We start from the raw sequence: 14,149 nt of genomic DNA on the forward strand, positions 1-14,149 counted from the left end.
TTCTCAACTAATCTGCCCAGCCTCAGAGCCACTCCACTTAGGCATCTTCACAGTTGGACCCGCTGACCTCACTTGCCTGACGTGTTGGCTTTACTATCACGTCTAGACCGACTCCGCCAATGTCTGGCTTGGCACCGCTCCAGAGATGTAGGAACAGCGTCCTAAAGCTTAGGTACATATCTTAGTGTTGGTCTAGCTTCTAATTGGAACCTGTCAGGCTTGGAATCCATTGGACATTAAAAATCAACGCCGAAAGATACATGATCCGCTTTTTATGTAATTCTAATTGTGATGGATAAAAATCTATGTTCTCCCATCAGTTAAGTTATCAAAGACATTGGATCCATAATGGGAGGGAACATATATCCCACGCTAAGTTTAGAGGAGGTCCTCCTTTGTCTGCTCATTTTCTCTCTCTCTCTATATATATAAAGTGAGTCAATGTTGGAGTCTATATTCCTAGTCTGGCCTTATTTCCGCTATGAAGGTCGAGATGATAGAGCATAGGCTCGAAGATATTGAGTCAAGAGGATGTTACTATAAATGTTGTTGTCTCCTCTCCCCTCAACAACTGTGACCGTGATCACACCTTCACGTAACATCTCAGTTCAAAATGCATGCACAATGGTCAATTAAAAGGAAGAGTCGAGCTTATTATAATGGACCTCTCTTCCGGCTCGGTCTGACCCCGGACTATGCTGCCTGGCCTGCGGAACGATAGTTCCACCCTACCACCCAGGTGAGATACAGGAAAACGAGAGAGCAGGACATCCCTGATCAACAAGCGGGGGTGGGGAAATACTATATTAATCCCTCCAGATGAGATTGAGGAAATGGATTTCAGAAAGAATACAAGACCTACCGTGACAGTCAATGTATGCTGATGGGATAACATTCTTGATGCCCCTAAAATCAATCGCCTCCTTTTGTGACTTATCGAACTACTTAACTGGCGATCTATCAGACAAGAATTTGACCTCATTTTATACCTTGATCCTGAGCTCTTTCAACCTTCATGGAGACCCATAGGATATGGGCTCCACCTTCTTGATCAGACCAGCGTGTGATTATTCAAACAGGCCTGTCTGATGTCTTGGAGCCATTGCACGATGTCTCGGAATATGAAATGAGGATGTACTAAGCCGCCAGCCTCTTCGGTGTTAAATTGATCCCCCACATCGTTCACTTTTCCTGACCGATTTTTTTCAACATACAACAATAGGATAAATATACTGGCGAGATATAAGTACTCTTGTTTTTCGGTAGATGATTGGACCTATCTACATCTTCTTCCATTGCGTCGTTGACCGACCAAGCCAAGCAAGAGATAAAGCTCATCTCAAGACAACATGGCCTCGATCTAGTTAACCTAAACTACAGTAAGGAATGTGACTCACGTCAATTTGGACGGCGCTAATATTGTACAGTTTCTCAGGATTGACTTCATTGGTAGAGAGATAAAAGGATATAAGCACGTCTACAAATGAGGACCATATTAATGGCGTTAGGCAGGCCATCCTAGACTGGGCATTTCTCTCCACAGAGGGATATATCACCTAGGCCCAGGAACAGGCCCAACATACCCAGTTGGGAGATGGTCATGGGTTTTCAGACTTTCACACATTTGAGTGGAGAAACAGAGAGAGTATTTTTCATAAATACTCTCTGCAAGCCACAGACAATGTGGAGACAACCTGAAGCTGGGAGAAACGGTGTGAGCAGTTGGGCGGATATTTGCGAATGCAGCACGGAAGTTGCTGTGTATGGCATTTGGACCATTGGAAGACGGATGAGCTTTTTATATACAACTATGCAGTGAGAGACATTGTCACCTTTCGTTCTGGGGAAGTGAGGACAGAGAGAAACGATGATAATTCTACGACGATAAACGAACTAGGAATGATAATGACGGCTTTGAGGTGGATTAAGCGGCACCCTTGAGAAGAGAGGAAGGAGATGGGGGGATAAAATGTTTCTAATTTCGTCTGCCGATATTCTTTATACAAAAGAGAGAGATAAAAAGGCCCAAGTCACCCAGAGCAACAATACATAAAACATAGCATCATCTTCAGTAATTCATAAGCCATATGCAATAATCAAGGCACATACTCATTCAAATCAGGTAACCGAGTATTTGTACCTCAGAAACAAAAAAGGAGTATTTTCATATATCATATTCACTTTGAAAAGAAAAGTCATCAGTCATCAGATAAACATCCCGGCCGCTCCAATGATGACGCCGAAGACGAGGTCCTGCAAGCTAGAAGCGCGTCCTGAGTTGGCTTTGCTTTCATCATACCCTCGGGTATGATATGTCTCACAATATCCCAACTTGAGACCATGGCAGGCTTCCTGGCTTAGGCTGGCGCAAGTGGAAACCGCAGACGGTGCGCCACCCCCTCGAGTAACCCCCGCTCCACCTCCCCCGACCGTGACTGCATAACCTCCTCCAAGAGATGAGACGCATTTCGTATAGTCGCTTTCACACAGAGAATAGTACGACGAGCAAACTCCGGCGTTCGGAAAGGTAGTGGGAACAAGGACGAAAGGGTAAGCGCCGGGAATTGTTGAGCCGGTTATTGTAGCGTCATTCGGAGCGGTCGTCTGCGTAGCCGTGGCGGTTTGAGGGAATCGGAAACTGGTACTTCTACCAGAGTCTCCAGTGAGACTGCCCGTGCAGCTGGCTCCAGTTGGACAGCAGGCGATGTTATCAGCGGCATCACGAGTACACCTCGAGCCCTGCTTGCAACAGATGTCTGATTTATCCATGTTGGTACAGGCATTGTACCCGGCAGGACAGTTATCGTCGCGCTTCAGTAATTGAAGAATGTCATATGCCCTTTTGTCTGCCTCCGTCGTCCGTGGAGGGGTAAACGGGAGTGTCTCTATCGATAGTACGGTCGAAGCGAATAATGTGGGAGAGATCCACCCAAAGACCTTCATTCTCGCGGCCTAGTACTGTTTGCCCTCCACAATTATATAGACGATGGGATCGATATCAGGTCGGGCAATGGATTGTACAGTCGACTCGGTGGTTCGCAATGGTTGGGCCTGGGGGCGATCAACAAACTACTAAAAGAGGAAACATGAGTATAAGTGGGCGATTGTAAGAGACGGAAAGTCAACGACAGGTGCACTTACTACCAGTGCTGGTTGGGGCACCTAGATAATAATTTCAGGTCGAGATCTTCAGAGAAGAATCCAGACCAAAGAATGTGGATGGATGATGTAGTTTTGGGCGCTGTGCTGCCCAGCGCAATCTCCGCCGGGATCCCTGCCACAGCAACGGAGCTTCTCCCGTGTCAATCAACCCAACCACCTCAATACCTGAGATAGAGGTTCCATCGGAGTCTGTACCTAATTTTTGTCTAGATTGTTCTATTTTAATTTGGTTGTTCCACCATGACATATTTAGAGTCAGACAAGCTAGAACTTTTGTTTCATCGCACTGCACGGAATACTAGTGTGTCACTGGTGATTAGGGCTAAGGGGACTATGGATCCATCATACCACGTGGGTTGTCTCAAACTTACAATAACTCCTTTATCGTCCAATATGCGTCTGAAAGTCTCTGATGTGGAGGAGCGGCGTTCAGAGTAAATGATTTGAGTTTATGCATTATGTCAACGCCGCATACAGAACATGTGACTGCGGGGTTAGGTCACTTGCACTGTCAACGGCAATGGGACAACCCAGGTTGTCCTCTCGGCCTCTTTTGGATATGGCAAGATAATAAATAATTATCCTGTGCCTAGTTGCCTGGGACTCTACTCTGCAACTCTACTCTGCAACACTCAACTCTACGCTCTGACACTTATTTCAAAGGCGCATCCCAGTACCATGCCCTTAGCAGATATTTCTACCCCGATGAAAATTCCGATGGTGGATTTCTCGTCTTGGACTGATCCTCATGATAGATCCACCCGACTGCGTGTAGCGCAGGAACTTGTCGAAGCCTGCCAAAGAGTCGGGTTTGTATACATCATCAACCATTCTCTACCGGAGTCAATGCTGGAGGAAGCATTCGAATGGACCAAGAGCTTTTTTGATCTGCCAAAAGAGGAGAAGTTGAAGGCTCCCCACCCAGAAGGCTGGGCCATTCATCGAGGGTATTCGTGGCCAGGGCTGGAGAAAGTCACACAGACCATCAGCACTGGTGATGATGATAAAATAAAACAGAAGTTGAGAGAGGTGCCAGATGTCAAGGTATGCGACTACTCTGCCGTGCACTTATTATGGACATAGAGACGTCGATACTATTTGTTTGATCTGTCATGTTGAACTCATGAGATACAGGAGATATACGATATTGGTAGTGATGAGAATAGTGAGCAACCCAACCAGTGGATTCCGGATGAATCTCTCCCTGGCTTTAGGGAGTTTATGAAAAAATTCTACTGGGAATGCAACCGGGTTGGTGGTGATGTGCTACGTGCCTTGGCCGTTGGTTTAAATCTGGAGGACGAGTCTTATTTGGCAAAGAAGCACACAGGGCATGATAACCAAGTGCGACTGCTCCATTACTTGCCTATCCGCGCCGAGGAGATAGAGAAAGGACACGCCACTCGTTGCTCAGCACACTCAGATTGGAGTTCGATAACAATGCTCTTCCAAGATGACTGCGGCGGTTTAGAGGTGGAAGATATTTCTCGACCGGGCACATTTGTACCTGCGGAACCTGTGAAGAATGCCATTGTCATGAATATTGGGGATCTTTTGATGAGATGGAGTAATGGTCTGTTCTGTTTTACCATTTCCAAAATGACTATGGTCTCTATAATCTGACGTGTGTAGACCGACTTCGATCCACGAAGCATCGCGTCCAATTGCCGCCTTTCGCGGATCATTTCGAGGGTCCCGATCGGATGACGCGCGATCGATATTCCATCCCCTATTTTATGACCACGGACTCCAATACAGTTATTGAGTGCATCCCCTCCTGTATAAGCGAGGACAAGCCCGCCAAGTATGAGCCAATCAAGCAGATTGATTACACCCGAATGCGAGCTTCTATGATGTACTTGGCAGCTTGACTCGCATGGTGTAGCTTTGTCGGGAGTGTGTATGTTTGTTGTAATGCTATATCTGAGTTTTGTGTAATAAATGGTTATCACAAATGTACATTTCATTTTAAGATGTTCTATCTATTCAAACAAAATTAGCCAATATATGTAGACTACAAGCCCTAAGCCCTACATATATATCCACATATGGTAGCTCCCGCCGCCGCGGACGTCGGAGCACCTACCTCGGTCGCCGATGCGTTCATCTCGTGCTTGATGACAGCATCCTCAATTTTGCGACACCTTCATAAGCTCAAACACCATCTACACGAAAACAATCAATATCCAAATCTCCCACAAACCCAAACGCACAGAGAACCAACGCACTCTCAAATATACTATCGCCAACTTAGCCCCTCACTCGCCCCTCCAACGTCACTCGCGCCAAAATGTCTATCCCAAACGAAGCTTTACAGAAGGTATTGAGATTCTACCTCTTCCACTAACCTGATGCCCTATCGATGTCGTCGACTATTATGAATACATGCTAAGCATGAGATGAACAGGTCCTCCAGGAGCTCGAGACCCGTCTCGTGAGCTCGCAACAGCAGATTGGCGTCACCAAGGCGCAGATCACGGCAAAACAAAGAGATATTCGCTTGTTGGAGTTAACTTCGAAGGAGATTGGGACCCTGCCTAAAAATACTCCTGTTTACGAGGGAGTGGGAAAGATGTATGTTCCCTTCTTTTTTGCGCCTACCCTACAAACCAGATACAAACGGAGAATGGTTGGACATTGAATTAACATTTCTTTTCCCTTCAGGTTCATGAGCGTCCCGATGAACACGATCGACGAGCGCCTAACAACCGAGAGCACGGAGTTGAAATCGGATATCTCGAGTCTGGAGAAGAAATTGGCGTCTTTGGAGATGACAAATAAGAATAGTCGAGAGAATCTCGAGCGGATTCTGAAATCAGGAGATAGGGCGTGATTATCAGTACTATGTTTTTTTCGTCTTATTTTTCTCTCCTGCGATGGGTGATTACTCGTTCGTGATTGATGTCCATGGCGGTTATGATTATGACTCTTAACTATGTGGATAATATAATCCATTGGGGGGGTGATGTGTGGTGTACGGAGACAGACAACCAGGATCTGCGATGCTATTTCTGAGACCGATGAACTAGACCGGACAGTGGTTCGCGCAGCGCTCTTTTACTGGATGATATGAGGTTGAGCGCTAAATGAGTGTCCCCGGGTGATCTGGCAGGACCGGAAGACTCGACTCTGGAAAGTCAATATCTATGAATGGCTAGGTATTGATAAGAATAGAACATAGGGAATACATTAGACTATACTATGCTGCAAGAATGATATCTGATCTCGGTATGTTCAACAGAGGGCCCACTCCATCGTAGACAGTTTAATCTACTTGAAACCAGAGATATGCCCATCGGTGCCTGAATGCCTGTCTATAGGAAATTAGGCACCGTGGGCGAAACAGGCGATGCGCCCAACCCATCTATAGATTGATACCTCAGGAAAAACAATTACGGTAGTCATGTGTCCGTGAACGTGAACAAGACACTTGATCGAATTATATATACGGAGTACTCAATAATATGATATTCCAGAGAACGCAAGATGACTATGGCAGATGACCTGTCAGGAGATCGACCAGACTGGATCCATGATTATCAGGATCCTGATCAAAGTTTCTGGGTCTGCGGGATGAACCGTTGAGTTTCCTTGGATTCTACCAAAAATAAAGTGAGTGCATAAATATAAAAACTACAGCATGAGATAATCTGCACATCGATCTCTCGCCCAGGTTTCAGATAACCGCACAACATCCGCCTCGCAGGAGAGCCGCAGGAACTCTCTTCCCGCGTCAAAATACAGGTGGAGATGATACTTGCGTGATAAATTGGTCTTAGTAGAAATACTTTGTAAGCCACGATGATCAGGCTGACCCAATGATGCCCATCGTCCGCCCGTAACAAATCACAGGAGTCTACCTCCCCCACTCTCAGCTGAACCCGCGTTTTACGAGGGAGGCTGGTCTTTGGGCTTTTGTTCGTTGGGGTCCGTTTCTTCTTCTCTTCCTTTCTTCTTCTTTTGTCTGTCTTTTTAAATTCTCTCTCTCGCCTGTATCCGGTTTGCTGGAGGGATTCCAGATTCTTCTATCCCACTCTGTACGACTGACCGATTCTTGCTGCATCCATTCTACTACGGCACGTCGCCCCGCTTTATTTCCGCCAGTTCTCGATCCTCGAAATTATATAGTCGAGAACCTGACAGAAAGACTGAGAAATAAATTATATTTCATCTCTCTTCCCATAACAACACAAAAAAAGAACCAGAATAAAGCACTAAGGGACACCAAATTATCCCACATAGATAAAGAATGAGACGCTACGCCGTCCCTGTCACTGATTCCGAATCTGAATATTCCGAATCAGACATCTCCATGGAGATTCCCCGACAGAAAACGTCGTACCGAAGACGTTCTATTTCACGCCATCGCTTCAGTCCTGACTACAGCACCACGTATCTCAGCCCTGTAGTGCCGGATGTGCGCGTCCATCGGTCCGCATCGACGGGGGCTCGACGACGACGGGAGCCTGAGCGTACTCAGAGTCCCGCCGTCATTGTCGACATCAAGAACGATTCCCGCAATAAGAGTTCCAACAAGAACCGTCGACGACAGCAGAGCCAGAAATACCAGGACATCTACGTCAGTCCCTATGACTCCCAGGACGAGACCGAGCTGCGGAATCATCGTCGTCCCCGGGCAAGCACGAGCAGCATCTCGCGAGAGGCGTCGCCGCGACACCAACGCGATTATGATATGCTGATCGATCAACGTCTGCTGGAGAAAAACGATGCCCGACAAGACCTTGAGCTTCAGAGACAGCAGCAAGAGATCGAGCGTCTGGAGCGGGAGCTGGCACGCCACCGTGACCCACATCAGGAAACCCGTCTTCTGAAGGAAGAGGAGGACTGGTATGAGGATGAGATCAGCGAGCGGCTGAGGCGCCTCGAGCGGTTCGAGAAGAAACAGCGCATGGATGAGGAGCAACGGCATGCCGAGCACCGCTATAAACTGCGGAAGTTCGAGGAGGCGCAGCGCCGGGAGGCGGAGAATGAAGAGGTCCAGGCGAAGCTGCGTCTGGAGAGGCTCAAGGAACTCCAGCGGAAGATCGACGAGGAAGATGAAAGGGAGCGGATCAAGAAGCAGATTCGGGACGAGGAAGCTAGACAAACTCTCGAGAAGCAGGAGAAGGATCGCAAGGAAGCCATGATGAAGGCAGCTGCCATCGAAGAGTGGAAAAGGAATGAAGAACGCCGGATCGCTGCCGAACGTGAGGAGAAGAAGAAGCGGGACGAAGAATTCCGGACCCGATTGAAAATGGAATTCGGCTACACGGAAGAAGAGATCGAGGAAATCCTCAACAAGAAGAAGAACCCGGAGAAAGAGAAGGGCAAAAAGGGCAAAGACAAGGAGAAAGAGAAGGACAAGGACGGAGATAAGAGTGACCATGAGAAAAAGGATAAAGAGAAGGACGAGCATCAACGGACAACTTGGATCAAGGTATGGATATTCACCTTCTGTTTAATGTACCGTCCGATCTGACACACACTCTAGGTTCATCGCAAACATCTTCTTCCGGATACTCTGATCGCATACCGTCTGCCCTGGGACTGGGATGATGTAAGTGACCTTTTCATCGCACAGCCGCTAGAAACCGATTATTAACTGTCTGCCCGCAACAGCTCGATAGCAACTATATCATCATCAAGCAATGGATCACCGAGGACTTCCAGGAGGAGCTCTTTGCACACACGCGGCGGTTGCGCGAGGGTAAACTCGTTACCCAGACCTCGAACACTCTGACGGAGTTGAAGGTTAATGACCGGAAGAAAGACAAGATGTATCTTGTGCGAAAGAAGAGCCCTAGCCGGCGGGCTTGGATATTTACTTGAATCTGATACCTGGTTCTTCTTCTTGTTTTTTTATTTCAGTTCCTTTCTGTCCCTCTTCCTGTTCATGAATTTCTGATATGTTCTGTTGAGATATGATTTATCACGAGTTGGGATTTGATGTCGTTATAGCTATATATGATACACTGATGATTGATATGAAAACATCTCTATGCCCGTCCCATCCGTTTTGAAACTCCATGATGATAACTCCAAAGTGGGTTTTGGCAAACTACAGCAGAAGATAAACCGCTCGTTATACATGGACATGACCTTGTGCAGCCCAATGCTTCTCCGCACGAAGGATCAGTTCTTCATATACGGTCCAAGCGAGCGCAGAGCTGAGCGCCTTTCTCGTGATGCGCAGGCCAAGACCACCAAACAAGCTCCGCACCCCATCCTCATGAATCATCAAGCGGACCGCTCGCATCATATTCCCATATTTACCAGGCATGAGCTGAAGCCGCGTCTTGACCGCATCAAAAGGATTAGTGATTGTCGTGCCCAGACCAGCGGCCAATCCTCCAGAGACGAAGTTAATTGACGAGGATGACGAGGGCGACATCGATGACTGTTGATCTGCACTTCCCCGATGCACCACCGAAGCGAGACGTCGCTTCAGCTGTTCATAAATGAGCACGTAGAGCCCCGCATAGGGCGCATCTCGTGCGGCCGTGGCCCCAAATCCGGAGAATAAGCCCCGCATCCCTTCTGTACGAACAATGTCCCGCGCTGCGCCGTACAGACTCCGGTATGCGTAGTAATCCGACTCGTATCGCACCTTGAGCACCGTAACCGGCATCATCACAAACCCTGCCGCTACCCGAGCGGCGGCGCCCGTACCCAGGTTGGCTGAATTGGAGAGCTTGGGGAGTGCTGACGACGAGACCACTGTGCCTTTGCCGTTATCGTGGGGAGAAACGGGGGTCGACGTCTGCGCTACACCCTGTCGTAGGGCGTTGAGACTGGTGAAATATAGCGCGGATCCGAAACCCGTGCGGAGAGCTGATGGGAGCGTGCCTCGCCATAGCCCGCGGATCGGATGAGGAGAGGAGAGGATGGCTTTCAGGGTAGGTAGAAGAGCAGCGGTCTGGTGGGACTGTTGAACTCGAGTCTTAAGGAGATCGGCGGGTTGTAGAAGTATCGAGGAGGTGAGGCCGGAGCACAGACCGGCTACGAAATGGAAGGTAGTTTTCGAGGCTGGAATTTATTAGTTGGGATTCCCCTTCCAATGTTCCTGTACCCGACTATTTAAGGGAGAGCTTGATTTAGCAGGAATGACGTACCTTTGGAGGTGGTTTTCACTTGCGGCATCGCATACGCAGCATTACTCGACATTTCTCAGTCAGTCCCAGGAACTCGAGGACCTACAAAATTTATTTTTGTTTTTGAAAAAAAGACGATGGATAAGAAGGAACCAAAAGTACAATACATTCAGCCATGCACGGAAAAATCTTGGGAAAGACCGCACACTGGTCTGAGTCAGGACGAAAACGAGTCTATCTCGAGCGGTCAGATAGCGGAATTTTGATACCCTCCTGTGAAGTCATCAAGCGTCGGGCCGAGTGCGGGTGATTCTGCCCACTACTGTCGATCTGGTTTACTACCAACCAAGTGGTAATATCTAGTAGGTATCTTTAGTAGTAGGAGATAATAAAAATTCTCATCCGATGCTCTCATCTCCAGCCATGTGCAAGCATGCAGGGCTACCGTATGGGGAGTGTAAGTTACCGTACAGGCTGATACCGCTTCCATTTCGTCGCCTGCGGAGACTTGGCCGGCTCGAAGCCAATCGATCGCACGCAAATCGCCATGACAGCGATGGAACCGGCTCAGTCGTATTAAATCGACGTCACGAAGAGACCAACGTTCGGTTCAGCTTAGTTACTAATATGAGTCTAATCTACTATCGCCATCGCAATGTTCGCTCGCTTCCCTTCTTTTCTTCCTGTTCTTCTCTTCTATTCTTTCTCCTCCTGTTAGTATTTTTCTTAATCTACCATGTGGTAGTCATTCCCCTCTCTACACCTATAGTTCGTCCCAATCGAGAGGTTGGCAACGTCCCCGCGGATATCCGCCGTCCCCACAATGCCTCAGTGGTCTTTTCCTCCTTTCATACCATATCCGCCTCAGAAGGCTGGTTATTGGAGTCCCGTCACCTCGACTTTGAATTGGTGTGAAGAGGTATCTCTCTCTCTCTCTTTTATTTTTTTTTTTTTTGTTTAGTGTCATTATTGTTGCTGCTATTTTCGTGGGATTGACAACTAAAAAGGATTACTATGCCACTATCTATTCCGCCGAAATCGTCAATGCCCTGACAAACCTCCTGTTCATGTGGCTCGGAGTGAAAGGAATTCTCAACTGTCGACGTCATGGTCACGATTCCATCTTTGAGGTCGCTTACTATGGCTACCTTCTGGTCGGAACGGGGAGTTTCCTGTTCCATTCGACTCTCAAATGCAAGTACAATCAAGGTGGCGAATGCCACTAGGCTAGGATAGTTACTGACCTTTTTGGCTCAAACAGATCCCATGCAGCTGGTCGATGAACTCTCCATGATCTACACCACCTGTCTCATGTGCTATGCCTCCTTCTCGTACTCGCGACCGGACCCTGTTCGCATCGTTTTGGGCATCACACTGGCCGGACTGGCCATCTTCATAACGCTATATTACCACTATCTCCAGGACCCCGTGTTCCACCAGAATGCGTACGCTCTCCTGACCACCGTCGTGGTGTTACGCAGCATGTACACCATGGAAGTGACGCTGCGTCCCAAGTGGCGACACACCACCGAGGAAGACCGACTTGCGCAGCAACGTCAGGGTCTCCCGGTCCCATCGAAGGAACGCCAACAATACGAGAACGCACGGGATACGAAAATATTGAAGACCATGTGGTTTATGGTCGTTTACGGACTGAGCATGTTCCTGGGCGGTTTCCTCATCTGGAATCTAGATAACCACTTCTGTACCAAGATTCGTGGCTGGCGCCGCGTAGTGGGTCTTCCGTGGGGTATCTTCCTGGAGGGTCATGGCTGGTGGTATGTCTAGAATCTTGTCTGGCCTTGGCGTTGGCCAATGGATCCCATCCGCTAACCTTTCACAATGTGTTCTAGGCATCTGATGACCGGTATCGGAGCATATCTATGTATCATCTGGGGAATCTGGCTGCGCCACTGCTTGAACCAGCGACAGGACGAGTACCGTCTGTGGTGGCCGCATTTTTGGAATTTCCCCGAGATTCTCCGGGTCGATTCCAAGGGAAAGACTGAGAATGGATTGGCTAAGAAATCCCGCTGAGCTGGTTCTCTCGTTGCTCTTTTTGATTCTTTGCCTTCGATTGGGACGACGGTCGGAGCCAATAGCTTCCGAGGTCTTCGTCGCGAACCCGATTATTGTTCCACCTATTTACAGACGTCGGGCCTGGCGTGGCGGGATCCATTTATATTTATAGAAGAGGCAATGAAGATTCTGCGCGATAGATATCATCGTAAATAGCGTCTGTCAGATTGCGAATCTATATATAATATATGCTGTGATGTTCTATACCTAGTGTTTCTAGTTCATATACACAAGCCGATCACAACTTCGACTTCGAATCATCTCCCTTTGTCGGCCGCACCGGAGGCGGCACATGTTCCTTCCACCGCGCGTCGATCGTCTGCTTCTCGACCTTGGACTTTCGGCTCCATTGTGCCCGGAACGCTTCGTCCTCCTCCCGCCATCGCTTCAGCTCCGAGCCCAGCCACTTACTAGCCGCTTCGCCGCATTCGATCGGCGCCTCTTGGGCTAGGAGATGTCCAAACCGTTCGAAATAGACGTCGCGCACTCGACCGACCGGAACACCTCCACTGCCTCCGACTCCCCTGCCGGTGGTGGCCATTTTATCGGCCATCATCTCCGGCTGACACATCTCTGACTTGCCGCCGAAGACGTACAGCACACTGGGGCGGAGATGCGGCAGCTGGGCGAAGATGCGCGACGGCTCCGGACGATAGAATGGGAATGATCCCAAATGGTTGGGGTTGAGATCGGGATGCGTCAACTGGTTGGGAGGGACGTCTTTGCCAGGTGGGCCGTCGTAGTTGGGACGCGAGAATGTGAAGACCTCTTGGTGGAGAGGGGTGGTTAATGTCACAGGTCGGTCATCGTCGCTGCCCATGTTGGTGGATTGGTCTTCAGAGAGAGGGTGGATGGCGGTGGGAAGGTCTCGGAGACCCGATTGGATCCAGCGTTCCAATACGCGGGGGTCCCACGCTTGGTAGACCGGGTTTTTCTTGTAGCTGGTGGCTGCGGCTTTTCGGGAGGGCCATCGGTCTCTTCGGTATGTGGATAGCTGGGTTGTTTTGGTGATTGTTAGTTTCTGGTTGATCGCCTCCGCATGGTCCAGCTGGGTTGATTCTCGTTGGATAACGGGGTCTAGTAGAATGAGGGTATGAATGAGACGGGGATGTATGAGACACAAGTGCGTACTGCGATGTCATCCGTAGTCAGGTTAGTGGGAAATTGAATATTGTTTATGGTGTTCTAGGGAAGGGGCAGACTCACAGGTGGGCGCCCCCAAAGCTATGGCCGATTCCGACAATGGGGCGCGGCATCTCTTTACGTTTGACATTGACGAGGTGGAGGAGATCCCTCGGATGATCAAACCAGCTGGCTGTAGCATCGAAGCTGTCAGTTTATGCAGTATACACAGTATACATGAATAGGAGGTATATATATCCACAGAAAAGACGGGGGGCGGTACGATCATTTCCTAGCAGATCTTCGTTAATCACGCTGCTTTGTCCCTGATGCGCAACATCCGCCATCCAGATACTCCGGATACGGAATCCATTGGCTTTGGATCGTGCATAGATTTCTTCCCAAAGAGGTTCATAAAGTTCCTATATAGTCCCTGGGGTAAGCCATGTGACACTGTTAACTGGATCTAAGGTTGGGTTTGTACCTTGGGAAAGCCATTCGCGTGCGCCGCAAGGATTGTCACATCCCCCCCGGTTGAGGATGAAGATTATCTAGCGGGATATATTGCTTCACAGCCAGCTGGAGTTCGTCCTCCTGTTCGTTGGCTGTAGCCGCGGGATACTCGCGGATATGCTGGCATGGAACGACATGCTCGACGATGCGAAAGGGACCAGGCAACATGGTGTCTGATACTT

General features: G+C 48.8%; 7 protein-coding genes across 7 annotated transcripts; 4 read left to right on the forward strand and 3 right to left on the reverse strand.

Annotated features, from left to right (window-relative positions):
* Nucleotides 1-2,205: 2,205 nt before the first annotated feature.
* Nucleotides 2,206-2,943, reverse strand: ATNIH1004_008806 (uncharacterized protein; the record flags this gene model as incomplete). Its single annotated transcript, XM_033573409.1, has 1 exon — nt 2,206-2,943. One exon carries the CDS (start codon nt 2,941-2,943, stop codon nt 2,206-2,208), a length of 738 nt encoding a protein of 245 aa, XP_033423961.1.
* A 936-nt stretch (nt 2,944-3,879) lies between these two features.
* ATNIH1004_008807 (isopenicillin N synthase family dioxygenase) lies at nt 3,880-5,033 on the forward strand (the record flags this gene model as incomplete). The annotated part of the gene is made up of 3 exons (XM_033573410.1): nt 3,880-4,206; nt 4,297-4,735; nt 4,795-5,033. 3 exons carry the CDS (start codon nt 3,880-3,882, stop codon nt 5,031-5,033), a joined length of 1,005 nt encoding a protein of 334 aa, XP_033423962.1.
* A 419-nt stretch (nt 5,034-5,452) lies between these two features.
* ATNIH1004_008808 (putative prefoldin subunit 1) lies at nt 5,453-5,995 on the forward strand (the record flags this gene model as incomplete). The annotated part of the gene is made up of 3 exons (XM_033573411.1): nt 5,453-5,482; nt 5,570-5,736; nt 5,827-5,995. The coding sequence occupies 3 exons, from the start codon at nt 5,453-5,455 to the stop codon at nt 5,993-5,995; spliced, it is 366 nt and encodes a 121-aa protein (XP_033423963.1).
* Nucleotides 5,996-7,411: 1,416 nt separating this feature from the next.
* On the forward strand, nt 7,412-8,991 carry ATNIH1004_008809 (uncharacterized protein; the record flags this gene model as incomplete). The annotated part of the gene is made up of 3 exons (XM_033573412.1): nt 7,412-8,599; nt 8,654-8,719; nt 8,782-8,991. The coding sequence occupies 3 exons, from the start codon at nt 7,412-7,414 to the stop codon at nt 8,989-8,991; spliced, it is 1,464 nt and encodes a 487-aa protein (XP_033423964.1).
* Nucleotides 8,992-9,244: 253 nt separating this feature from the next.
* ATNIH1004_008810 (putative mitochondrial carrier protein) lies at nt 9,245-10,326 on the reverse strand (the record flags this gene model as incomplete). The annotated part of the gene is made up of 2 exons (XM_033573413.1): nt 9,245-10,188; nt 10,275-10,326. 2 exons carry the CDS (start codon nt 10,324-10,326, stop codon nt 9,245-9,247), a joined length of 996 nt encoding a protein of 331 aa, XP_033423965.1.
* Nucleotides 10,327-11,076: 750 nt separating this feature from the next.
* ATNIH1004_008811 (ceramidase) lies at nt 11,077-12,290 on the forward strand (the record flags this gene model as incomplete). Its single annotated transcript, XM_033573414.1, has 4 exons — nt 11,077-11,172; nt 11,261-11,462; nt 11,515-12,031; nt 12,107-12,290. 4 exons carry the CDS (start codon nt 11,077-11,079, stop codon nt 12,288-12,290), a joined length of 999 nt encoding a protein of 332 aa, XP_033423966.1.
* A 280-nt stretch (nt 12,291-12,570) lies between these two features.
* On the reverse strand, nt 12,571-14,135 carry ATNIH1004_008812 (putative toxin biosynthesis protein; the record flags this gene model as incomplete). Its single annotated transcript, XM_033573415.1, has 4 exons — nt 12,571-13,462; nt 13,539-13,647; nt 13,717-13,876; nt 14,028-14,135. The coding sequence occupies 4 exons, from the start codon at nt 14,133-14,135 to the stop codon at nt 12,571-12,573; spliced, it is 1,269 nt and encodes a 422-aa protein (XP_033423967.1).
* Between the last annotated feature and the right edge of the window lie 14 nt (nt 14,136-14,149).

This window comes from Aspergillus tanneri (genome assembly GCF_003426965.1).
Source record: "Aspergillus tanneri strain NIH1004 chromosome Unknown AapTan_6_pilon_pilon_pilon, whole genome shotgun sequence".
Lineage (NCBI taxonomy): Eukaryota > Fungi > Ascomycota > Eurotiomycetes > Eurotiales > Aspergillaceae > Aspergillus > Aspergillus tanneri.